This window comes from Pristiophorus japonicus, chromosome 5 (assembly GCF_044704955.1).
Source record: "Pristiophorus japonicus isolate sPriJap1 chromosome 5, sPriJap1.hap1, whole genome shotgun sequence".
In the NCBI taxonomy this organism is placed as follows: Eukaryota; Metazoa; Chordata; class Chondrichthyes; family Pristiophoridae; genus Pristiophorus; species Pristiophorus japonicus.
This window is the reverse complement of record NC_091981.1, coordinates 6,622,280-6,647,238: the sequence shown is the minus strand read 5'-3', so window position 1 is coordinate 6,647,238 and position 24,959 is coordinate 6,622,280. Positions and strand designations below refer to the sequence as shown.

At 44.9% G+C, this 24,959-nt stretch overlaps 1 protein-coding gene across 6 annotated transcripts in view; it reads left to right on the top strand.

Annotated features, from left to right (window-relative positions):
- relch (RAB11 binding and LisH domain, coiled-coil and HEAT repeat containing) overlaps positions 1-24,959 on the top strand; it is a 142,826-nt gene that overhangs the window by 61,100 nt on the left and 56,767 nt on the right. For 3 of the 6 annotated variants that reach the window (XM_070880342.1, XM_070880341.1, XM_070880340.1), the window contains exons 10-13: positions 332-427; positions 609-632; positions 20,198-20,310; positions 22,095-22,185. In XM_070880342.1, the coding sequence (XP_070736443.1) occupies positions 332-427; positions 609-632; positions 20,198-20,310; positions 22,095-22,185 (324 nt within the window). The remainder of the gene's footprint in view (positions 1-331; positions 428-608; positions 633-20,197; positions 20,311-22,094; positions 22,186-24,959) is intronic. The other 3 variants (XM_070880344.1, XM_070880343.1, XM_070880345.1) reach the window with 2 other exon arrangements.

The window sequence follows — 24,959 nt, the reverse complement described above, 5'->3', positions numbered from 1 at the left end:
TTGAATATATTTAAGGGGGAGATGGACAGATTTTTGAGCGATAAGGGAGTCGAGGGTTATGGGGAGCGGGCGGGGAAGTGGAGCTGAGTCCATAATCTTATTGAATGGCGGAGAGGGCTCGAGGGGCCGAATGGCCGACTCCTGCTCCTAATTGTAATGTTCGTATTTGCGTGGGGGTGGGGGAGGAAGTTAATCGATGATGCCATCATTTGTTATTTATGGCAGTGACCGTGTGTTTTTATTTTAAACTACACTTTACCAATTTGTAATGAAAGTACAATGTTAAACACTGGGACTGTAAGATATCATAGTTTATTTTCTGTCGTCTCAGGTGTCTCGAATCGCCGACAGTGAGCAGTGTGTGATGCTGATGTTGGGGCGATGTCTACCACACATAGTACCAAACGTGCTCCTCGCTAAACGAGAAGTAAGAGAAAAGGAATCTTTGTCTTCAATGCAGTTCTCGAAATTTTAGTGTTCTCTCATTTTGTCTTTTATTTTTACAATTTCAATCTTTTTGAGCTTGCGCTCTCTTGATTTCTGCTGAATGCCTGTGTTAGTTACTTTGAACTATATTCTTACTCTTGTACTTGCATCTCTGATCCTAGAGAATGGTTGTACATCTCTGTCAGGTGAGTTGAGAAGACTTCAAGGTATCCAAAAGGCTTTCTTCATTGTTGCTGCTACAACTGCCTCTAGCTGCTGCTTCTAACAATTTTAAAAACTCGAGGCTAACCACTTTAATTCTATTAACATTCTAATGTTTGCAGTCGCTAGCATAACTTCATTTCGTCTTTTGCCGTTTATTGAGTAGATTACTTTTTTTTTAAAACTATTAAATTTCTAACGTCTAGTGTGAGGCCTCCTGCCCCATTTACCTTTTTTAAACCATACTATGGGGGAAAAACTAATTCAGACTTGTAAAAGTACAAATTTCTAACATGGATTTTGAATAAAAAATTTCACGTTAACGGTATTGGGAACAAATCGACAATGGCAACAGGGTAATGTTTTCTTATAAGCGCTGGTGTGTTGATGCTGTTTTTTTTTAAAAAAAGGTGTACATGTAAATTTACTTGGATTTTTTTTTAAATATAGCGTTCACTCCTCCTTTTCCCCCACCTCCCACCCCGCCACCGTCTCCATCACCCTGTCTGGCCAATCTCTTAAGACTCTGCATAACCTCAGTGTCCTCTTCAACCATAAGCTGAGTTTCTGACCACCATATCTTCACCATCGTTGCCCACTTCCAACTCCAAATAATCTCCTGCCAAAGCTGCTGATGCCTTCATTTCACGAGCTTCTTACACTTGTTTGGCGTGGGGGTAGAGGGAGCAAGGGGCGAGGCCTTAAAGGAGCTGGTTGGTGAAGAAAAGGAAGCCGGGGCTATTTTTTTTTCTCCCTCCTTCATAACATAAGAATTAGGAGCAGGAGTAGGCCATTCGGCCCCTCGAGCCTGCTCCGCCATTCAATAAGATCACGGCTGATCTTCGACCTCAACTCCACTTTCCCACCCGATCCCCATATCCCTTGATTCCCCTAGAGTCCAAAAATCTATCGATCTCAGCCTTGAATATACTCAACGACTCAGCATCCACGGCCCTCTGGGGCAGAGAATTCCAAAGATTCACCACCCTCTGAGTGAAGAAATTCCTCCTCATCTTAGTCTTAAATGGCCGACCCCTTATCCTGAGACTGTGACCCCTGGTTCTAGACTCTCCAGCCTGGGGGGAAACATCCTCCCTGCATCTACCCTGTCAATCCCCCTCAGGATCTTGCATTTCAGTGAGACCACCTCTCATGTAAACTTCAGAGAATATAGGCTCAATCTCTCCCCAAAGAACAAGCCCCTCATCCCTGGGATCTGTCCTAGAGGATTGTAATAGGATTACACTTTACCGCGACAGAGGCTGAGCAAACCGCATGTGAAAATGGCTGCGCGTTGCGGGTAGGCAGTGTTGTGTGTCATTGCCTACCCCGGCATTGTACGCCTTGTGTTTCTAAACCAGTTTGTTTCCCAGTTGAAGGCTTTATGCTTTTGATGTTGAGTCTCTTCCAGCAAAATTTGGATCAAAACTTTTCTATGGATAGATTAGATTAGTCAGTGGTTAGAACGCTATAAAAGACTTGCATTTATAAAGCGCCTTTTACGATCACCAGACATCTCAATGCGCTTTACAGCCCATGAAGTAATTTTAGAGTGTAGTCACTGTTGTAATGTGGAAATGCGGCGGCCAATTTGCACACAGCAAACTCCCACATGTGGTGATGACCAGATAATCTGTGTTTGTGATGTTGATTGAGGGGTAAATATTGGCCTCAGGACACTGGAGATAACTCCCCTGCTCTTCTTCAAAATAGTGCCGTGGGATCTTTTACCTCCACCTGAGAGAGTAGATGGGGGGCCTCTAACGCCTCATCTGAAAGACGGCACCTCCGATAGTGCAGCGCTCCCTCAGTACTGCGCTGGAGTGTCAGCCTAGCATAAGAACATAAGAATTAGGAGCAGAAATAGGCCACTTGGCCCCTCGAGGCTGCTCTGCCATTCAATAAGATCATATACTCTGATCTAAATAGAGGGTATGGTTCATTCTTCAGTTTTTCCAGCAGTTTTAGGGTGTAGGCACTTGTCAGCGGCAGGTGATAAACTTTCAAAGTATTACACTTTTTTTCATCGTTCATGGGATGTGGGCATTGCAGGAAGGCCAGCATTTATTTCCCTTCCTAAATTACCACTTTCCAGCTCTTGGCCCATGGCCCTGCAGCTTACAACACTTCAAGTACATATCCAACAACTTTTTAAATGTGGTGAGGGTTTCTCCGACTACCATCCTTTCAGGCAGTGAGTTCTGCCCTCTGGATGAAAAAAGTTCTCCAACTCCCTTTAATCCTTCTACCAATTACTTTAAATCTATAGCCCCTGGTTATTGACCCCGCTGCTAAGGGAAATAGGTCCTTCCTATCCACTCTATCTAGGCCGCTCATAATTTTATACACTCCAATTAAATCACCCCTCCGCCTCCTCTGTTCCAAAGAAAACAAACCCAGCCTATCCAATCTTTCGCATAGCTAAAATTCTCCAGTCCAGGCAACATCCTTGTAAAGCTTCTCTGCACCCTCTCTAGTGCAATCACATTGTAATGTGGTGACCAGCAATCTAGCTGTGGCCGATCTATCGTACTATATATATCCAGACAGTGGGAGCAGATAGCATTTATTCATTTAAATTCACATTAGATAAATTAGGTGGGAGGGGAGGGGTGGGGGAGAGAATATGAAAATGAATTATGCACCAAATTTCAGCATAGGCGCAAGAGAGATTTAGCATATAAAGGAATAATTGAGCCAGAAATAATCCAGAAAGGACAATACATTACATGAGCTACAACTCTGAATTTTTATATTTTGTATTATAACCTCTATTAGTGGATGCGTTGCAGGAGCTAAATCAAGGTATTTACCACAGTGAAACCCCAAATGCTGTTGGGTTCTCAACACCAGAAACTTAACAGGACCTGCCACACACACACTGTGGTTACGACAGCAGGTTGAATTTGAAATTTTGCAATCTGCACAAGAGCGTTTGCCCCAACAATACTGTGGTTACGCATTAAGATTATTGGCACTGACTTATCCCATAAATTGCCTGCATCAAACAAATTAAGTTTCTCCGCAGTTGGGTCAGCATGTCTACATCTGCCAAAGGTTTTAAATACTGTGCGAATGCAGCAGTCTATTCACAATCGCTGATGCGTTTGTTACCTGATATGCCCGTGTGATACCATGTCTTGCCACGCCTTCCGGATTCACAAAAGGAGTGGCTGCATCTCATTACCTGCACTGTTGGAAACAAACATACTAAACACAAGAAGTCCACGCTGCCATCACTGAACATACATCGGCACTCATTTCTGAAGGAATTCTGGCATTGCATCGGTTTTCAAATTCATTCTCGGGATGTGGGCATCGCTGGCAAGGCCGGCATTTATTGCCCATCCCTAATTGCCCCTTGAGAAGGTGGTGGTGAGCCGCCTTGAACCGCTGCAGTCCGTGTGGTGAAGGTGCTCCCACAGTGCTGTTCCGGTTGGAGTTCCAGGATTTTGACCCAGCGACGATGAAGGAACGGCCGATATATTTCCAAGTTAGGATGGTGTGTGACTTGGAGGGGAACTTGTAGGTGATGGTGTTCCCATGGGCTTGCTGTGTCCTTCTAGGGGGTAGAGGTCGCGGGTTTCGGAGGTATGTAAGGAAGAGGCATATAAATTGGCCAGAAAAAGCAGCAAACCTGAGGACTGGGAGAATTTTATAATTCAGCAAAAGAGGACAAAGAGTTTAATTAGGAGGGGGAAAATAAGAGTATGAGAGGAAGCTTGCCGGGAACATAAAAACTAACTGCAAAAACTTCTGTAGATATGTGAAGAGAAAACGATTAGTGAAGACAAACGTAGGTCCCTTGCAGTCAGATTCAGGTGAATTTATAATGGGAAACAAAGAAATGGCGGACCAGTTGAACAAATATTTTGGTTCCGTCTTCAGGAAGGAAGACACAAATAACCTTCCGGAAATACTAAGGGACCGAGGATCTAGTGAGAAGGAGGAACTGAAGGAAATCCTTATTAGGCGGGAAATTGTGTTGGGGAAATTGATGGGATTGAAGGCCGATAAATCCCCGGGGCCTGATAGTCTGCATCCCAGAGTACTTAAGGAAATGGCCCTAGATATAATGGATGCATTGGTGATCATTTTCCAACAGTCTATCGACTCTCGATCAGTTCCTATGGACTGGAGGTTAGCTCATGTAACACCTCTTTTTAAGAAAGATGGGAGAGAGAAAATGGGTAATTATAGACCAGTTAGCCTGACATCAGTAGTGGGGAAAATGTTGGAATCGATTATTAAAGATGAAATAGCAGCGCATTTGGAAAGCAGTGACAGGATTGGTCCAAGTCAGCATGGATTTATGAAAGAGAAATCATGCTTGACAAATCTTTTGGAATTTTTTGAGGATGTAACCAGTAGAGTGGTCAAGGGAGAACCAGTGGATGTGGTATATTTGGACTTTCAAAAGGCTTTTGACAAGGTCCCACACAAGAGATTGGTGTGCAAAATTAAAGCACATGGTATTGGGGGTAATATACTGACGTGGATAGAGAACTGGTTGGCAGACAGGAAGCAGTGTTGATAAACAGGTCCTTTTCAGAATGGCAGGCAGTGACTAGTGGGGTGCTGCAGGGCTCAGTGCTGGGACCCCAGCTATTTACAATATACATTAATGATTTAGATGAAGGAATTGAGTGTAATATCTCCAAGTTTGCAGATGACACTAAGCTGGGTGGTGGTGTGAGCTGTGAGGAGGATGCTAAGAGGCTGCAGGGTGACTTGCACAGGTTAGGTGAGTGGGCAAACGCATGGCAGATGCAGTATAATGTGGATAAATGTGAGGTTATCCACTTTGGTGGCAAAAACACGAAGGCAGAATATTATCTGAATGGTGGCAAATTAGGAAAAGGGGAGGTGCAACGAGATCTGGGTGTCATGGTTCATCAGTCATTGAAAGTTGGCATGCAGGTGCAGCAGGCGGTGAAGAAGGCAAATGGTATGTTGACCTTCATAGCGAGGGGATTTGAGTATAGGAGCAGGGAGGTCTTACTGCAGTTGTACAGGGCCTTAGTGAGGCCTCACCTGGAATATTGTGTTCAGTTTTGGTCTCCTAATCTGAGGAAGGATGTTCTTGCTATTGAGGGAATACAGCGCAGGTTCACCAGACTGATTCCTGGGATGGCAGGACTGACACATGAGGAGAGACTGGATCGACTGGGCCTGAATTCACTGGAGTTTAGAAGGATGAGAGGGGATCTCATAGAAACATATAAAATTTTGATGGGACTCAACAAGTTAGATGCAGGAAGAATGTTCCTGATGTTGGGGAAGTCCAGAACCAGGGGACATAGTCTAAGGATAAGGGGTAAGCCATTTAGGACTGAGATGAGAAACAACTTCACTCAGTGAGTTGTTAATCTGTGGAATTTTCTACCACAGAGAGTTGTTGATGCCAGTTGATTGGATGCATTCAAGAGGGAGTTGGATGTGGCCCTTACAACTAAAGGGATCAAGGGGTATGGAGAGAAAACTGGAAAGTGGTACTGAGGTGAATGATCAGCCATGATCGTATTGAATCATGATCGTGGTGCAGGCTCGAAGGACCGAATGGCTTACTCCTGCACCTATTTTCTATGTTTCTATGCTGCCGAAGAAACCTTGGCGAGTTGCTGCAGTGCATCTTGTAGATGGTACACACTGCAGCCATGGTGTGCCGGTGGTGGGGGGAGTGAATGTTTAAGGTGGTGGTTGGGGTGCCAGTCAAGCGGACTGCTTTGTCCTGAATGGTGTCGAGCTCCGTGAGTGTTGTTACTGCATTCATCCAGGCAAGTCCATCCATCACGCACCTAACGTAGATAATGGAAAGGCTTTGGAGAGTCGAGAGGTGAGACATTCGTCGCACAATAACCAGCCCCTGACCTGTCTTAACCCCAGTATTTGTGTGGCAGGTCCTGTTAAGTTTCTGGTGTGGAGGACTCAACAGCATTTAGGGTTTCACTCTGGTAAATAACTTGATTTAGCTCCTGAAACGCATCCACTAAGAGGTTATAATACAAAATATAAGAATTTAGAGCTGTAGCTCATGTAATCTATTGCCACTTCTGGAATATCTTGGAATCTGTTTTACAAAACTAAAGTTGATGGGGCTATTCCAGTCTTTCACAACCCTTTTGCATTTTGATTGCTTGGTATCATGTTACCTGTAACCTGTTTGGAAATAGTACCTAATCAGGCCTTCACTGGTTCACTTTGGGACCTTAACTTTGGCTTTCACATGTTAACACAGGCACTGACAAAAGGCACAAATCCAGGAGCATCACATCACAGCGCACTTAGCTTACATCTTCATGACATTTTCATGTGCGTGTGAGCGCACGTGGTTAGCCAGAACCGTTCAGTCTCGGCTTTACACTCAAGGTGAATGAAAACAACAGGTTACTTATCTCACAAAGAAACCAAAAATGCTGGAAGCACTCAGCGGGTCAGGCAGTATCTGTGGAGAGAGAAACCGAATTCATGTTTCAGGTCGACGACCTTTCATGAGAACTGGGAAAAGTTCGAGATGTGAATGATTTCAAGTAAGTACAGAGGCAGGTTCTGGGAGGAAAGAACAAAAGGGAAGATCTGATAGGTGAAAGGCAGGAGAGATTAAGAGACAAATGGGATGATGGTGCAAGGCAAAAGGGCACAGCAATGGGACAAGTAAAGCAACAAAAGATGGGTCTAGAGCTGTCAATGGGTATAGCAGAATCATTGCCAACAGTTAATGCCAAAAATGGGGGCCGAGGTTGTGGTTTGAAATTGTTGAGTCCGATGTTGAATCGAAAGATAAGGTGCTGTTCCTCGAACTTAGGCTGAGCTTCATTGAAACTGTAAAAGAGGTCGGAGTGGGACGGAGAATTAAAATGACAGGTGACCGAAAGCTCGGGCTCACACTTGCGGACTGAACGGAGGTGTTCCGCAAAGCGGTCACCCAATCTGCGTTTGGTCTCCCCATTGTAGAGGAGACTGCAGCGAATACAGTACAATAAATTGAAAGAAATACAAGTAAATCGCTGTTTCACCTGCAAGGAGTGTTTGGGGCCCTGGGCAGTGGGAAGAGAGGAGGTAAAGAGGCAGGTATTGCACCTCCTGTGCTTGCAGGGAAAGGTGCCGTGGGATAATGAATGGGTGTTGGGGTGATTGAGAAGTGGACATGGGTGTCACGGAGGAAACGATCCTTCGGAATGCTGAGAGGAGGGGAAAATGTGTTTTCTGGTGGGACCTCGCTGGAATTGGCGGAGGGTGATGCGTTGAATGCGGAGGTTGGTGGGATGGGAGGTGAGAACCAGAGGAACACTATCATGGTGATTTATCTCTGCTTGTAATTGCTGTTCTGATGTTTACCACTAGATGGCGTCAGTACAAACGGTCATGGCCAAGGTTTGCATGTGTTTCCTACATTGTCACTAAATCCAATTAACATACAATTAGATATACATACTGTACATGGAAAACCTGATCACCCAATGCTTTAATACAAAGTAGATTTTACTGGTGTGGATTATTCAGAACAATTAGTTTGTGATTTTTTTTTAATGGAAAATGTGTGGAATAGTGGAATCGGTTAAATCCTGGAATTGCATGCAATTAAACCAGATTTTGACTTGTACAGTCACCATAAACCAATGGCCCTGCTCATAATCATTAAAATTGGATACATTACCCCCCCCCCCACCACCATCAAACGGGGTGTTGCTCAGCACCAGCTCCATTATAGTTTCTTAAAATGTGCATTACTAGTTGATTTCCTGTGGCGTTGCACTCTTTGCAATGAACAGGGATAGACGGAATGATTAGCCCCAGGTGGAGGGATGGGAAAGGGAAATGTGGAGAAGGGAGGAGGCGGGAGTGTGTAACGTTAGCAAGCTTTCTAACCAGGACTGAGTTCCAAGTGTCACTGGTTATGGGGGGGTTGCCTTTCCTTGCACCTTTCCTGGACATCCTTCTCTGGGCGGTGCAGAGAACACTGTTCCTAATCAACGATGGAGAAGCAGGTCTTTTCCAATTGCTGTCTTTCTGTCGAAGCGCTGAGGACTGAGCGATATTAGCAATCAGACGGTGCAGGTTGCCATTCATTTGTTGGCAGCATTCTGCCAACTCTGTTGGGTGGACCACATTGTCTGCATGCCCGACACAAGACTCCCAAAACAAGTGTTCATCTCTGAACTCCTACACAGCAAGCGAGCCCCAGGTGGGCAGAGGAAAGCCTCTTTGATAAAATGCAACATACCCACCAGCACCTGGGGGGGGGGTCCCTGGCCCAAGATCACCCCAAGTGGAGGAAGTGCATCCGGGAGGACACTGAGCACCTTGAATCTTGTCGCCGAGAGCATGCAGAAATCAAGCGCAGACAGCAGAAGGAGCGTGCGGCAAACCAGACTCCCCACCCACCCTTTTCCCTCAACCACTGTCTGTCCCACCTGTGACAGACTGTAATTCCCATTTTCGACTGTACAATCACCTGAGAACTCTGAGTGGAAGCAAGTCTTCCTCGATTTCAAGGGACTGCCTGTGATGATGGCAGCTGTAGGGGGGGAAATATTGGTTTGATGTTTTGTCAGGAGGGGGGCCTCAATTCTTGCTCAGTTGTGAGGGGGGTGGTGGAATCCACGCTTGCCTTTGTATAGGGGATGGGCTTGCTGGACAGCTAGTTTCCCACTGGTCTGGTTTGTGTTGCTTCTGCACCCAAGACACTTGAGGCTAATCGGAATCGCACTCTTACGTTGTGTGGCATTTTACACAGTCGCAGTGTCATTTTAATTTGATTTTTACTTATTTTTCTCATGCACTGACTTCAGTTTGCCTGTACTGCGGCCAAGCTTTAAAGATTGTTGCAGTTAATTTGCACAAAAGGAGTTTACTCGGAGATCTTATTAGTTTGCCATGCATGTGTCCCTAATTCACATTTTTCTGACTGCACTGTTCTCCATTCCAGTTACTGAGTTACTGGTCCTGGGAAGCCAAATGGATATATAAAGATTATTCAGTGTTCCCTTTGAGTCTGTCACGTAATGTCATGTCCTGACCCTTGTTTTCAATTTGTGTCTCAATGTTACATTCATAGCACTGCCTACTGCCTACTGGTGCAGTGCCTTTCAAACTCTAAAAACAGCAATCATACCACTTCTCACTCAACCTTCCCTTTTTCCTGTGGGAGCGTGCGCACTTTATGTAATTGATTCTCATCCTTCCATTTCCCTCAATCATCCTGGTTGCTGTCTTCTGTATCCTTTTAACAGCGGCAGCGACAGGAACTGTGCACAGTATTCTAAGTGCAGTTGCTCTATGATTTATGAAGTTTCTCACTATTTTAGCTCAAGTGTCAGCCTTGGCTCAGTGGGCAGCACCCTTGCCTCTTGAGTCAGAGGTTATGGGTTCACATCCCACTCCCGGGACTTGAGCACATCAATCTAAGCTGGCACTCCAGCGCAGCGACGAGGGAGCACCGCACTGTCGGAGGTGCCGTCTTTCGGGTGAGACGTTAAACCGAGGCTCGAGTGGACGTAAAAGATCCCATGGCACCGTTTCAAACAAGAGCAGGGGAGTTATCCCTGGTGTCCTTGGGCCAATCAACATCACTAAAAGAGATTATCTGGTCATTATCACATTGCTGAGTGTGGGAGCTTGCTATGCAAAAATTGGCTGCCGCGTTTCCCACATTACATCCGTGACTACACTTCACTGGCTGTAAAGCACTTTGAAATGTGCGCTTATAGAAATCCAAGTCTTTAATATTGATGTTTTTCATGCATCCCAACATCTGATTTGTTGCAATCGCTGTTTCCGAGCATTTATTTTAATTATTGTCAATAGATATCGATCTCATTTTCCGTGCACCTTATTTTCTTTCCATTTAAGTAATAGACCCTTCCTGGATTTCCGACTTTCCCCCACCCCCTTGTCAAGCACTTGCCCATGCTCTACGTTAAATTCTGTCTGCCCAATTCACAAGTATATTCAAATCCCCCTGTAGTTTATTCCACCTGGCTTTGATCAAATTGGTTGAAAAATATATTGGGCGGGGGGGGGCGGCGGGGGGGGGGTGGAGAAATTGCGGTCGGAGGCTTCCTTCACTCAAACTCCTCCAACCAAAAAATATTTACTAAAACACCTGGTGGTCCCGGAGGAAGGTAGAATTGCGGTCCGAGGCCTTCATCCGCTGTGTAGCATACGGGAACATGTCCTCCACGTACGTGTTCGTATCCTGGGATCATGTGGGCCTGGACCACCAATCACTATCGAGTATTCTCATTGCTAATAATGGGAACTCCGTTTTTACGATCTCCATTACTGTCAATGCGAATACCCCCCCCCCCCAAAACAAGCAACACAACACAATAAATTTAATAAACACCTCACATATTTAAGATTAAATAAAATAGAATGTATTAGAATAAAAATATATTTTTAATCTGTTTTAATAGGGTTAAAAATAAACTTGCCTTAATGGACAGGGCTTTTAATATAAAAATGAAAAAATTTAATTTTTCTATGTTTTAAAACTTTTACGCTGGTAGTGAGAGTTTGAAGGACATTTGCTGGACAAGAGATGAGCAAATAGCCCAATCTCTGCCCCGCGAATGTCCTTCCTGCGGGGATCTGTCAAAATAAATTTTGGCCGATCGGAAAAACCAGTTCTTGGGGCGTATGCGTACCACGCCCCATGAACCGGCATTTGCAAGGCCTCTTCGGGTGCGTGCGCTTATCGTATGCACCCGGAGAGGCTGCAATTTTCGGCCCATAGAAAGGTTGACCTGTTGCTTCAATTAAGACGACAAGTCAAGCTTTAACCCGACTGCTTGGAAATGTGCTGGTAAAATTGGGATCATTCAGTTTTTGCACGATGTAGGTCTTGCTGCGGAATGGGCGATGGGTCGCTTGAGAATGGGCAAAAACAGACAATTTAGATCATTAATAGAAAATAGAAGCTAGGACAGGAAGAGATGATTCATTTTGTGATTATTGAGCAACTGTGTAGGTGAATTTTTTTTTTAATTGGCTGACCCTGGGAGTATAACAACATATCCTGGGGATGCTGCAAAGCTATCTATCTTTAACAGTAATCTATTTTAATGAGTTCGAAACCACTTGAGTTTCACAGAGGTAGTTTGTTTTGAGCTCCTTCGTTAGATTGCTGCCATGTAGTCTCATCACAATTTGCTTCTCAATAATGGTCCCGGAGACTTCAGTCTGTTGAAACCAGAATTGGTAGGGATGAACACGTGAGCTTGAGCTGCCCAAGGAATTTAGCTTCAGTGACCTTCAAAAATACAGACCAGAAACACACAGCGTCGGAGTCGAGATCTGAAAGGGAAGGATATTTTAACTTGACCTAATTTTGGACGTCTTACCTAAGGAAGGATACACTTGCCACAGAGGGAGTGCAACTAAGGTTCACCAGACTGATTCCTGGGATCAGGGATTGTCCTCTGAGGAGAGATTGAGTAGATTAGGCCTATATTCTCTCGAGTTTAGAAGAATGAGAGGTGATCTCATTGAAACATAAAAAATTCTTACAGGGCTTGACCGGGTAGATGCAGGGAGGATGTTTCCCCCGAACTGGGGAGTCTAGAACCAGGGGTCACAGTCTCAGAATAAGGGGTTGGCCATTTAGGAGTGAGATGAGAAACTTCTTCACTCAGAAGGTGGTGAATCTTTGCAATTCTCTACCCCAGAGGGCTGTGGATGCTGAGTCGTTGAGCATATTCAAGACAGAATTTGATAGATTTTTGGATATTAAGGGAATCCAGGGATATGGGGATAGTGCAGGAAAGTGGAGTTGAAGTAGATCAGCCATGAACTTATTGGCCCCAAATTTCCACACGCGGCAAAACAGGTGCCCCTCCGAGCTGGGCGCCCGTTTTTCGCGCCGAAAAAGGCGCCTGAAAAAAAACGCGTTATTCTCGAGCGCTTTGCAGCTCGATATGTGCTTGGCACGGCGCCCAGGGGGCGGAGCCTACCACTCGCGCCGATTTTGTAAGTAGGAGGGGGCGGGAACCATTTAAATGAGTTTTTTTCGTGCCGGCAACCCTGCGCGTTGGAGCGTCCGCGCACGCGCAGTGTGAAGGAAACATTGGCGCTCGGCCATTTTTGTAGTTCTTTGCAGCTGTTCATTTTTTATCATTTTTTAATAAAAGCACATTGCCCTTCCATGATCGGCACCGAGGCTTCTTGCAGCCGGGAGAAGGCCGCAGGAAGCCTCAAGTTGAGGCAGCCGTTTCCCGACGGGCCCGGCCGACGGCAGGGGGTCCTCCCCCCCGCCCTGCCGTCGGGAATGGCTGCCTCAACTTCTGAGGCTTCCTGCGGCCTCCGCCCCCCACCCCCGCCGGCGGGAACGGCTGCTGCTGCCGTCGGTTGGTCGGGCCCTCCCTGCCTTCCCCCCCCCCCCCCATCCCCTGCTGTCGGGAACAGCTGCCTCAACTTGTGAGGCTTCCTGCAGCATTCTCCCTGCCTGAAGCACTTTCACATAGGTAGGAACATGGTTTATTTGATCTTTTCTTTGCTTATAAATGTTTATTCAGGTTGGATTTATTTGTAGAAGAATAAATAAGGATTTATTGTAGAATTTAATGACTTCCCTTACCCCCCCCCCCCCCCCCCCCCACCTCGTTCTGGACGCCTAATTTGTAACCTGCGCCTGATTTTTTAATGTGTTGACAAGGTTTTTTCAGGCCCTACAAAAATCTTCACTTGCTCCATTCTAAGTTAGTTTGGAGTACGTTTACACTGTGGAAACTTTCAAATCAGGCGTCAGTGGCCGGACGCGCCCCCTTTTGGGAAAAAAAAAATTCTGTTCCAAAGTGAAACTGTTCTAAATGACTAGAACTGCAGAAAACTTAAATGTGGAGAATTGCGATTTCTAAGATACTCCGTTCTCCACCAGTTGCTCCTAAAAATCAGGAGCAAATCATGTGGAAACTTGGGCCCTTAGAATGGTGCAGCAGGCTCAAGTGTCGAATGGCCCACACTCCTCCTCATTCTTATGTTAACGTTTTAGACTGGAGCAGAAATGGAACATCCTGGGTAGGCCTGTTTGGGCGGTGAAAGCCGGAGATGGACCATGGAATCGCTGGTTGCTGCTGGGAAGGAGGGATTGAGGAAGGGAAAACTGGCTGGGAGGGAACCTCGGGCCAAATGCTGGAGCCGAATGGCGAAGCTGGGAGGAGCGAGAGCGGGGTGAATCATAGAATAGTACAGCACAGAAGGCGGCCATTCGGCCCATTGAGTCTGCGCTGGCCTTTTCAAAGTGCAAACCAGTTTCTCCCATTCTCCTCTTTCCCCAAATCCCTGCAATTTTTTCTACAATTATTTATCCAATTCTCTTTTGAAGGCTACTGTTGAATCTGTATTCACCACCCTTATCAGGCAGCGCATTCCAAATCCTAACTACTCGTTGCGTTTTTTTTTTAAACATTTTTCCTCTGGTTCTTTTGCCAGTCACCTTAAATCTGTGCCCTCTGGTTATTGACCCTGCAGCCATTGGAAAGAGTTTTTCTTTATTTACTCCATCTAAATGCTCATGATTTAAATATCTCTATCAAATCTCCCCTTGGTCTTCTCCGCTCTAAGGGGAACAACCCCAGCATCTTCAGTCTATCCATGTAGTTGCAATCCCTCATCTTTTCTGAATGGGAGAGGGGGGGGATCTCACAATTTTCACAAACCACTCTCAGAATAATGGATTCCTTATCGAGGACCCCACAGTACAACCTGTAGGATCAAACCTTCCTCAAAAACAGTGGACAACCATCAACCGCCTCAGAACTGGTCACGGTCGATGCTGCCATCTTCTCCGTAGCTGGAAGATTAAAGCCTCCCCACCGTGCGACTGTGGAGCTCCGAATCAGACTCTGGAGCACATCATCGAGCACTGCCCTCAGAGGGAATTCACAGGCAGCCTTCAAGATATCCGCACTGTCACACCAGAAGCTGTGGCCTGGATATCCAACTTGGATATTGACATTTGCTTTGCTGCTACTACGAAAGAAGACAAAGAGTAATAGAGCTATCATGGCCCAATGAGATTGCTAATGGTGATGATGGCTACTAGGCCAATTAGATGATCAAAAGAGACCCTGAGCAGAACATTTTTTAATCGTGTGAAATGGTTAACTTTTTTAAAATATATTTGTAGCAACCTGTTGCTTTGTGTAAGAACATAAGAAATAGGAGCAGGAGTAGGCCACCTGGCCCCTCGAGCCTGCTCCGCCATTCAATAAGATCATGGTTGATCTGATCATAGACTCAGCTCCACTTCCCTGCCCGCTCCCCATAAGCTTTTATTCCCTTATCGCTCAAAAATCGGTGTATCCGCTTTAAATATATTCATTGACCCAGTCTCCACAGCTCCGGGGCAGAGAATTCCACAGATTTACAACCCTCTGAGTAGAAATTTCTCCTCATCTCGGTTTTAAATGGGCGGCCCCTTATTCTGAGACTGTCTCCTAGTTTTAGTTTCCCCTGAGTGGAGATATCCTCTCTGCATCCACCTTGTCGAGCCCCCTCATTTTCTTGTATGTTTTGCTAAGATCACCTCATTCTTCTGATTCCAATGTGTATAGATTCAACCTACTCAACCTATCTTTATAAGTCAACCCCCTCATCTCCCGAGTCAACCTAGTGAACCTTCTCTGATGCAAATATATCCTTCCTTAAATACGGAGACCAAAACTGTACGCAGTACTCCAGGTATGGTTTTTATTCTTCCACTTGTCCAAGAAACCACCCGTCTCTTGGATGGAATGATGGTGGCTTCTCTATGACCGTGTAGCTCTCAATCATCATTGCTCAGGCGGAGCATGAACCCCGGCGTTGTCCTGTTGTGCCGAGTGGCCTGTTCCTGTGCTGTAAAAATCGATCAATCACCCCTCTCTCATTGCCACTATTTCTTTGGAGTGAAGTTTATTCGGGATCGTGACCAATGTTCCCTTTAAGCTGCGCGACCATGCAGTGCTCGAGGTCCCGTGCAGCCGGTGAGCCAGCTTTTGAATGGAAACCCCGCGCATGGGCGGCGTGGCCCAAAAGAAAATGGCAGGAAACATTGGCCATGACCAAATTAAAAAGTCCGAGGAGAAATTAATCGTCTTTTGTTTGTTAGCTCAGTTACAATTCTGAAATATCCTCAACTTTATGTGCCTTAAAATGTACGGCAGTAACTTTGTGGAACGGTAGTTGTTGGTGTTTTATCAGAAGAATCACAACACTGAGTCGGTTCCAACGCCAATGCGGCCTTTATTAACGCCAGCGGGGTGGAAGCCTCAGGACTGGATCCAGGCACTTCACTCTGCCGAACAAAGAAACTCATCAATATTTATATGTTTTACAATAGTTCTTTACAGTTACTCAGCCCACTTCAGCTGGACACAATCCAATCATAACGATTTTAGATTACATATAGGTTTCTTTAACCCAATAGAATTTCCCTGATACCTCAGGAACTGCATGTTCGGGTTTTGTCAGCTCGGGCTGATTAATGACCTCGTTATGTGAGGCAGGTTCTCCCCTTATCTCTCTTCCTCGGGCTTCGGCTGTGTGAAATCACTGGTTCATTATAATTATCTTGTATCCAAGGCATTCCCGGTAGTGGGCCTCACAGGGTCATTGTTTGGTCAGCCCCAGTTCATTACTTGACTAACGGGGTTCCCATCATGCTTGGGCAGCCATTTTATATGTGGCCACTTTAAACTTATGAGTTTAGATATATTCAGCAGGTGCCTAATGCCTAGTGTTTTATATATTCAGCAGGTGCCTAATGCCTACAACTGTAGTGGAGTAATCGACATGAATTTCTAGATGGGAGTTGAGATAATCTGTTGTGTTTTAGAGAAGCTGCAGTTTATGATGAGTATTAAAGAGTCATTGAAGGAAGTCCAAGAAATAAAGTGCAACATCAGTTCTTGTGCTGTCAAACATGCAGGAGTTTGCTAACACTGCTCCTCACAACCTCTCCCAACAACAGCTTCCTGATCGTTAGGCAAATGATCAACTAAAAAACCTTTGCCAGTCAATGTTCCCTTTAAATTTTTTTGGGGTGCACACCCCATTCAAAATACTGAGCATGCGTGTTTTGGATCACCTCTAGTTTACATAGGGTAGAATGTGGGAGGCCAGCCAGGAGTGTGTTTAAATAGTCAAGTCTAGAGGTAACAAAGGCATGGATGAGGGCTTCAGCAGCGGATGAGCTGAGGCAGGGGCGGAAATAACAACAACTTTTAGTTATATTTATATTGCAGAGAATATTAGTGTCCATTCAGGGAAACTGAGTTAAAGAGAGAAGAGGTGAAGATTGGTGCATTTTATGTTGGGTTTGCACAAAGCAGATATGCTTAGCCAACCTTTTTTTGTGTGTGCATATAGACACGCTTGTGACCGGTTAATGGATTGGTGGTTTTCTCTTTTAATTGAAGAGACTATCAAATTTGATCAACTGATTGAATTATTGCCATATGGTCCATTGTACTGACTGAAGCTACTGTACACTTTAGAAACCAGTTGAGTCAAGGGTGAATTGAAATTCTTTTTATCCAAATTAGTAAATTTTTCATTAGTCAAAACCAGTGTTCACATTTACAAATATACAGAGTGCTGCTTTTTTTTTAATTAAGTAGGAATGGAAGATTCTTAATTCATTTTAGTTCCCATATACCAATGGATATTTCTGTTGTCCTTAATGATGGCGGAGCCCAGCGCATGAATGCAAAAGTCATGCGTTTGCAACCATCTTCAGCCAGAAGTACAGAGGGGGATGATCCATTTTCACCTCTTCCCCAGGTCCCCACCGTCACAGAAGCCAGTTTTCAACCAATTCGGTTCGTCCGCATGATACCCAGATACGGCTGAGCGCACTGGATACAGCAAAGCCTGTGGGCTCCGACGACATCCCGGCTGCTGTGCTTGAAGACTTCTACTCCAGTCGTGCCTCTGCCTCGAGTAGCAGACAAAATGCTAGAATCTATTATTAAGGACATGGTATCAGGGCATTTAAAAAGACAATAATAGGATTGGGCAGAGTCAATGTGATTTATGAACAGGAAATCATGTTTGACTAATCTGGTTATTTTTTTGAGGTATATAGCAGAATAGATGAGGGGGAACCAGTGGACGTGGTGTATTTGGATTTTCAGAAGGGGTTCAATAAGGTGCCACACACGAGGTTATTAAACAAAATTCATCATCATCCTAGGCAGTCTCTTGGGATCGAGGAAGACTTGCTTCCACTCTTAACATGAGTTCTTAAGTGGCTGTACAGTCCAATACGAGAGCCACAGTTTCTGTCACAGGCGGGACAGATAGTCGTTGAGGGAAAGGGTGGGCAGGGAGCCTGGTTTGCCGCATGTTCCTTCCGCTGCCTGTGCTTGATTTCTGCATGCCCTCGGCGACGATTTTAAGGTTCATGTGATTGGGGGTAATATACAAGCATGAATAGAGGATTGGTTAATGGGCAGAAAACCGAGTAGGGAATAAACAGTTCATTTTCAGGTTGGCAGACTGTAACCAGTGGGGTACGTCAAGGGCTGATTCCTGGGATGGGATGATCCTATATTCTCGACCATTTAGGACTGAGAAATTTCTTCACTCAAAATGGTGAATCTTTGGAATTCTCTATCCAGAGGGCTGTGGAGGCTGTCGTTGAGTATATTCAAGACCGAGGTTGATAGATCTTTGAATATTAAGGGAATCGGGGGGATATGGGGACAGTGCAGGAAAGTGGAGTTGAGGTAGATCAGCCATGATAATGGCGGAGCAGGCTCGAGGGGCCAAATGGTAGACTCCTATTCTGTTCTTATGTTACCCAAGCTGTTCCAGTGCAGCTACACCACTGGCATCTACCTGACGATATGGAAAATTGCCCAAGTATGTCCTGTCCCCAAAAAGCAGGACAAATCCAATTTTCACCCCATAAGCCTGCTCAATCATCAGCAAAGTGATGGAAGGTGGTGTGGACAGTGCTATCCAGCAGCACTTGCTCATCAATAACCTGCTCACCAATGCTCCGTTTGAGTTCCACCAGGCTCCAGCCGTGGTCCAAAAATGGACAAGAGAGGTGAGCTGTGAGTGACTACCTGTGATATCAAGGCAGCATTTGACCAAGTGTGGCATCAAGAAGCCCTAGTAAAACTGAAGTAGATGGGAATCGGGCGGGAAAACTCTCGACTGGCTTGGGTCATACCTAGCACAAAGGAAGTTGGCTGTGGTTGTTGGAGGCCATTCATCTCAATCCCAGGACGTTGCTGCAGGAATTCCTCAAGGCAGTTTCCTACGTCCGTGTATCCCATGAATTAATTTTTAAAAATCTGGTATTTTAGGCTGATTAACGAGCTATGTATGTCTTGAGCTCAGGAAACAGATGTTGACGGGTACAAATAAAACAAAAATGCCCTTTAGTTCTAGAATACAAAAGGGTGGAAATTGTTACTTATATAAAGCTCTGTTTAGCTCACATTTACAGAACTGCATTCAGTTCTGGGAACCGTACCTGAGGAAGGATCTATTGCCGTGGAGGGAGTGCAGTGCAGATTCACCAGAATGGTACCGGGGCTTAAAAGGGTTAAATCGTGAGGACGGGTTCCATAGATTCGGCTTGTAGTCCCTCGAGTATCGAAGATTAATGGGTGATCTAATTGAGGTCCCTGCCTAAACCTCTCCGCCTCTCTATCTCACTCTCCTCCTTCAAGACACTCCTTAAAACCTACTTTTTTGACCAAGCTTTGGGTCACCTGCGCTAATTTCTACTTATGTGGCTCGGTGTCAAATTTCTAAAAAATCTCATAGTACTCCTGTGCAGCCCCTTGGGACGTTTCACTACATTAAAGGCGCTATATAAATACACGTTAAGCAAGGCTAACCTAGCTTTAAGGCTTAATTTGAATGACAAGAATGATTACTTTGCTTAGGGTGAATGTAAACAACTTTCTGAGAGGAAGCAAAAGATGGACTGGGAGTCTGAGACAGTGAAGAGACTTCATAGGACACATGAGTGTTCAGAGGTGGGTATCTTGAGGACGATGAAGGGGATGCCATCATGAACTGGAGCCACGAAAGCAGAGTATTCAATAGACCGGACGGGGATCAGACTAGGTGCAACGTTTGTAATGCTTGAACAGAATTAATTGGCAGAAGAGAAAGGAAGAAAGACTTGCATTTATATAGCGCCTTTCACAACCGCCAGATGTCCCACAGTGCTTTACAGCCAAGTGTAGTCACTGTTGTAATATCGGAAAAAGTGAAGTGCAAGGGGAAGCTAGCAACTGCAGCATAAGAGTATTTACAACAATTTTGCTAAGCGACCCCAAAGATCAGCCACCCAGTGACTCCATGATGATGATTTACTTAATTGGCGCAGTTTTAAAAAGATCAAAAGAGTAAAATCACCAGTTGGACCAGGGAAAAGATGGCGGCAGCTGCTTGAAGACAAGAGCTGCAGGGATTTTGCTGCAGGTTATGAAACTCAGAACGGTGGGCCTGGATAGCACATTGAATGAACAAAGATTTTTTTTAAATAAACTGCAACGTTGCCTGCTATTTATCTGAATTTTTTTTTTCTTTCCTGATTTAGGAGTTAATTCCCCTAATCTTGTGTACTGCCTGCCTCCATCCGGAACCCAAGGAGAGGGATCAGCTTCTGCACATTCTCTTCAACCTCATCAAACGCCCAGATGATGAACAAAGGTACGAACTGTTGCGGTATATTTCACAAACCCACTTATTTACTTCAAGCACAAAAAATACCTTCCGTCGACATGCATATGCTCTCAGTCCCTATTGAGTAGTAACTATTGAGCAATGTTGCTGACCAGACCAGTAGCGGGACTTTCGAGGAATCATTTTTACTGATACCTTTGCTGAAAAATGCAGCAGTCTTTCATTAAATATTAAATACTTTCCCTAACAAATTTACATTATTTATTCTCTTCTCTCTCCTCTCTCTCTCCGCGCTCCCCCCCCACCCTTTTCAAAGATCCTACAAGGCTTCTTAAGCTGGAAGAACATAAAAATTGGGAGCAGGAGTAGGCCGCTCGGCCCCTTGAGCCTGCTCCGTCATTCAATGAGATCACGGCTGATCTTCGACCTCAACTCCACTTTCCTGCCCGATCCCCATATCCCTTGATTCTCTTAGTATCCAAAAATCTATCAATCTCCGTCTTGAATATATTCCAAAGATTCACCACCCTCTGAGTGAAGACATTTCTCCTCATTTCAGTCCTAAATGGCTGACCCCTCATTCTGAGACTGTGACCCCTGGTTCTAAACTCCCCAGCTAGGGAAGCCGCCTACCTGCATCTACCCCGTCAAGCCCTGTAAGAATTTTGTATGTTTCAGTGAGATCACCTCTCATTCTTCTAAACTCGAGAGAATATAAGCCTAATCTGCTCAATCTCCCCTCATAGGACAATCCCCCTATCCCTGGAATATGTCTCGAATTTGAAAGTAATTTAAAGAAATAATAATTAGGCCATCGCAATCCCATAGTTGGTTACTGGCTAAATAAGTATTCTAAACCATGTGGCAAATAATTCACTACAAGAATTAAATAATTAGAATAATCCAACATCAACTTATGAAGAATAGTTTGTGGTGGAGAAATTGTCAAGAAAATAGTTTCATCCATCATAATGTTTACCAGGAAGATGCACGCTAGCACTGGAAACTAAGGTTGATGGCATGCCTCAGCTTCTGATATGCCAATCTTTTATTTTGTCTTCAGCTTGTTACACGAACTGCTTTTTGTTTTGTTTTTTTAGATACATTTGAAGTATATTTTGCCTTTGACCCGACACTGTTGGAAACTTGTGTAGAAAGGAGTATGTGAGCAGTGGGCTGGTAACAAAATGCAAACGCAAGTTAGGCCACAGCTAGAGTATCGCATACAGTTCTGGTCACCACATTACAGAAACTGTGAGCACAAGAGAAGGTACAGAGGAGATTTACGAGAATGTTGCTAGGACTGGAGAATTTTAGCTATGAGGAAAGATTGGATAGGCTGGGGTTGTTTTCTTTGGAACAGAGGAGGCTGAGGGGAGATTTAATTGAGGGGCCTAGATAAGTGGATAGAAAAGACCTTTTTCCCTTAGCAGGGGGCATAGATTTAAAATAATTGGTAGAAGGATTTGAGGGGAACTTTTTTTCACAGGATGGTGGGGTCTGGAACTCACTGCCTGGAAGGGTGGTAGAGGCAGAAACCCTCACCACATTTAAAAAGTACTTGGATGTGCACTTGAAGTGCCGTAACCTACAGGGCTACAGACCGAGAGCTGGAAAGTGGGATTAGGCTGGGTAGCTCTTTGTTGGCCGGCGCGGAAACAATGGGCCGAATGGCCTCCTGTGCCATAAATTTCTATGAAAGGAACTGGATGTCGCTTAATCAAATGGGAGGGAAAATCTCATGAGCGATAACAGCAAAGACTCTGTCAGTAATCTGGTTCAGTGTTCACTCCTCTCCCATTTTATTTTAGACAGATGATTCTAACGGGCTGTGTAGCATTTGCTCGGCATGTTGGGCCAACTCGTGTTGAGGCTGAACTTTTACCACAGTGCTGGGAACAGGTAAGTGCAAAATCTAATTTGAGATTTTTTTTTTTAAAAAGTAACTTGAGAATTAGTTGCCAGGCACAGTAATTATCTTTTGTTTACTACATTTTCATCTCTTGCTTTAATTTAATATAGACTGAATGAAGCCTGTAATTTTATTTTAAAAATCTAATTGCAGCAGTGGTTTAGATCATAAAATCTAGATCATTAAGATGTTTAACGATTGCTGCACATATTGTTGCAGAGCTATCTGAGCTGCTGTATTAAATCGAGCATTTGAATGTTGACAATGTGAACGGCAGAGACACATCTAGGTGTTGTGGTTAATGATGTATAAGGATTTGACGGCGATTAATCCTGCCAAATATTTTATCGTTGGGCTCAACATGCAAAAACTTTTGATCATCTATCGCCGAGCAATACTATCCTCATAAGAGACACTCACCATATTCAGTCAGTTGACCTTAACCCTTCTGATGTGAGATTTCATTCTGGGCCCCGTGATTAATTCATTTTCTGCCATTGGCCTTTCTTTTGTCTTCTGCGATCAAAGTTCAAATTGGTTCTCTTGTGAAATCCATAACTTTTCTTCACCACTGTTAAAGGAATGACATTCTCCCAGCAAGAGAATCTAGCCACTGCCCCTTGACATTCAGCAGCATCACCATCGCCGAATCCCCCATCATTAACATCCTGGGGGTCACCATTGACCCGAAATTTAACTGGACCAGCCACACACATACTGTGGCTACAAGAGCAGGTCAGAGGCTGGGTATTCTGCAGCAAGTGTCTCACCTGACTCCCCAAAGCCTTTCCACCATCTACAAGGCACAAGTCAGGAGTGTGATGGAATACTCTCCACTTGCCTGGATGAGTGCAGCTCCAACAACACTCAAGAAGCTCTACACGATCCAGGACAAAGCAGCCCACTTGATCGACACCCCATCCACCACCTTCAACATTCACTCCCTCCACCACCGGCGCACCGTGGCTGTAGTGTATACCATCTACAAGATGCACTGCAGCAACTCACCAAGGCTTCTTCGGCAGCACCTCCCAAGTCCGTGACCTCTACCACTTAGAAGCACAAGGGCAGCAGGTGCATGGGAACGCCACCACCTCCAAATCATGCAGCATCCTCATTTGGAAATATATTGCTGTTCCTTTATCGTCGCTGGGTCAAAACCCAGGAGCTCCCTCCCTAACAGCACTGCGGGAGCACCTTCACCACCTTCTCAAGGGCAATTAGGGACAGGTCTTGCCAGTGACTCCACATCCCATGAACATAAAAAGTTCAGATTAAATTTATTACTAATCTTTTATTAATGTTTTCTGAAGTTTGTATCCTGTGGAATTGGCCATGGTGTCTTGGGTTACTGTGGACCCGCGCTGGTATTGGTTGTTTGAAATCTGTATCAAATCTCATGGATTATTTGTCACCAATGCACAGGATACACTGTCTTGTCATCAAAAAAATTTTTTGAAGGGTGAAGCCTACTTCAGACTCTGTGCAAAGTCTCTCTGTAGTTGCGTTATTCACTGTAAAGCTATCCTGTTGATGGAGATTTCTCCGCTGGATTCCTCCTGAGTGAAACATCAAAGCATCAACTTAACCACATTTGTTAGCCATCAGTTTGAAAATTGGATGGTTTTAACTATAGGTTACAAATGGATTGTTCCTTTATTAGCATCCAGTTTCTAAACAGTCATGCAGAGTGGAACCTGTATGTTATTGCTGTTGTCCGTTATATAAATGAGTTAGATTTTCTGAGACCACAGAGCGGTGTCTCCCAGCCAACCTGCACATTCACACATTGGCCTTGTGTAACTGGGGATTTCAAAGGCAGATTTCAGGTTCTGCAGTAGGTGATTGTTTGGTACGCTGGTGTGTGTGTATCACTGGGAGTTTCAAAAAGGACAAACGCACGTGGAAAGATATACAGAAATGATCCCCGTACAGATGGACTAAGCAGGCACACTGGACCAGGCAGAGCTGGGAACGCACCCCTCCCCCCCCCCCCCCCCCCCCCCCAATGGGCTATGGCAGAATTCAGAGTTTAAGAATTTGATACATGGTGGACAACACACCGCTCTAAGTGTGGGGGCGGGGGGGGGGCTATGCATCAAATCTTTACGATTGTCTTTGCTTGGAGGATTGTTCAATTAGTTGACATTGATAGCAGATGTACCTTATCTTGTGTGGTACAAAAATGGCGGAGTTATCCAGTTTCTTTGTGGTTGAGTTTGAGGTTTTTTTTTCATCTGACACAATGCAGAAGTTTCATCTGCCTCGCGTTCCTTTGCATAACTTTGATGTAGCCAGGTCACATGACCTTTAATTCTATCCCTAGCTGGTTTCCACACAAAGCAAAATTCCACTCGAGCACATCACTGGGGCAGAGGTTAGCAAATTGTGCAGTGGAATGAGCCGCACCACGTTCGAGGGGGATTCCCCGGAGAAACCAAATCAGTATCCTGGAACACAAGCAAAATACTGCGGATGCTGGAATCTGAATTAAAAACGGAAAATGCTGGCAATCTCGGCGGGCCGGACAGCATCTGTGGAGAGGAAGAGTTAACGCTTCACGTCAATGACCCTTCGTCAGAACTGGCGAAGGAGCACAGAGGGGGAGGGGAAGAAAGAACAAAAGGGAAGGTCTGTAATGGGGTGGAAGGCAGGAGATATTGGAGAGATACAAAGGATGATGGGCCGAATTGAAATGATAATGACAGAAGTTAGCAAAAGTTTCATCTGGATAGGGTGTGAATGGCTTAATAATGGCCAGCTG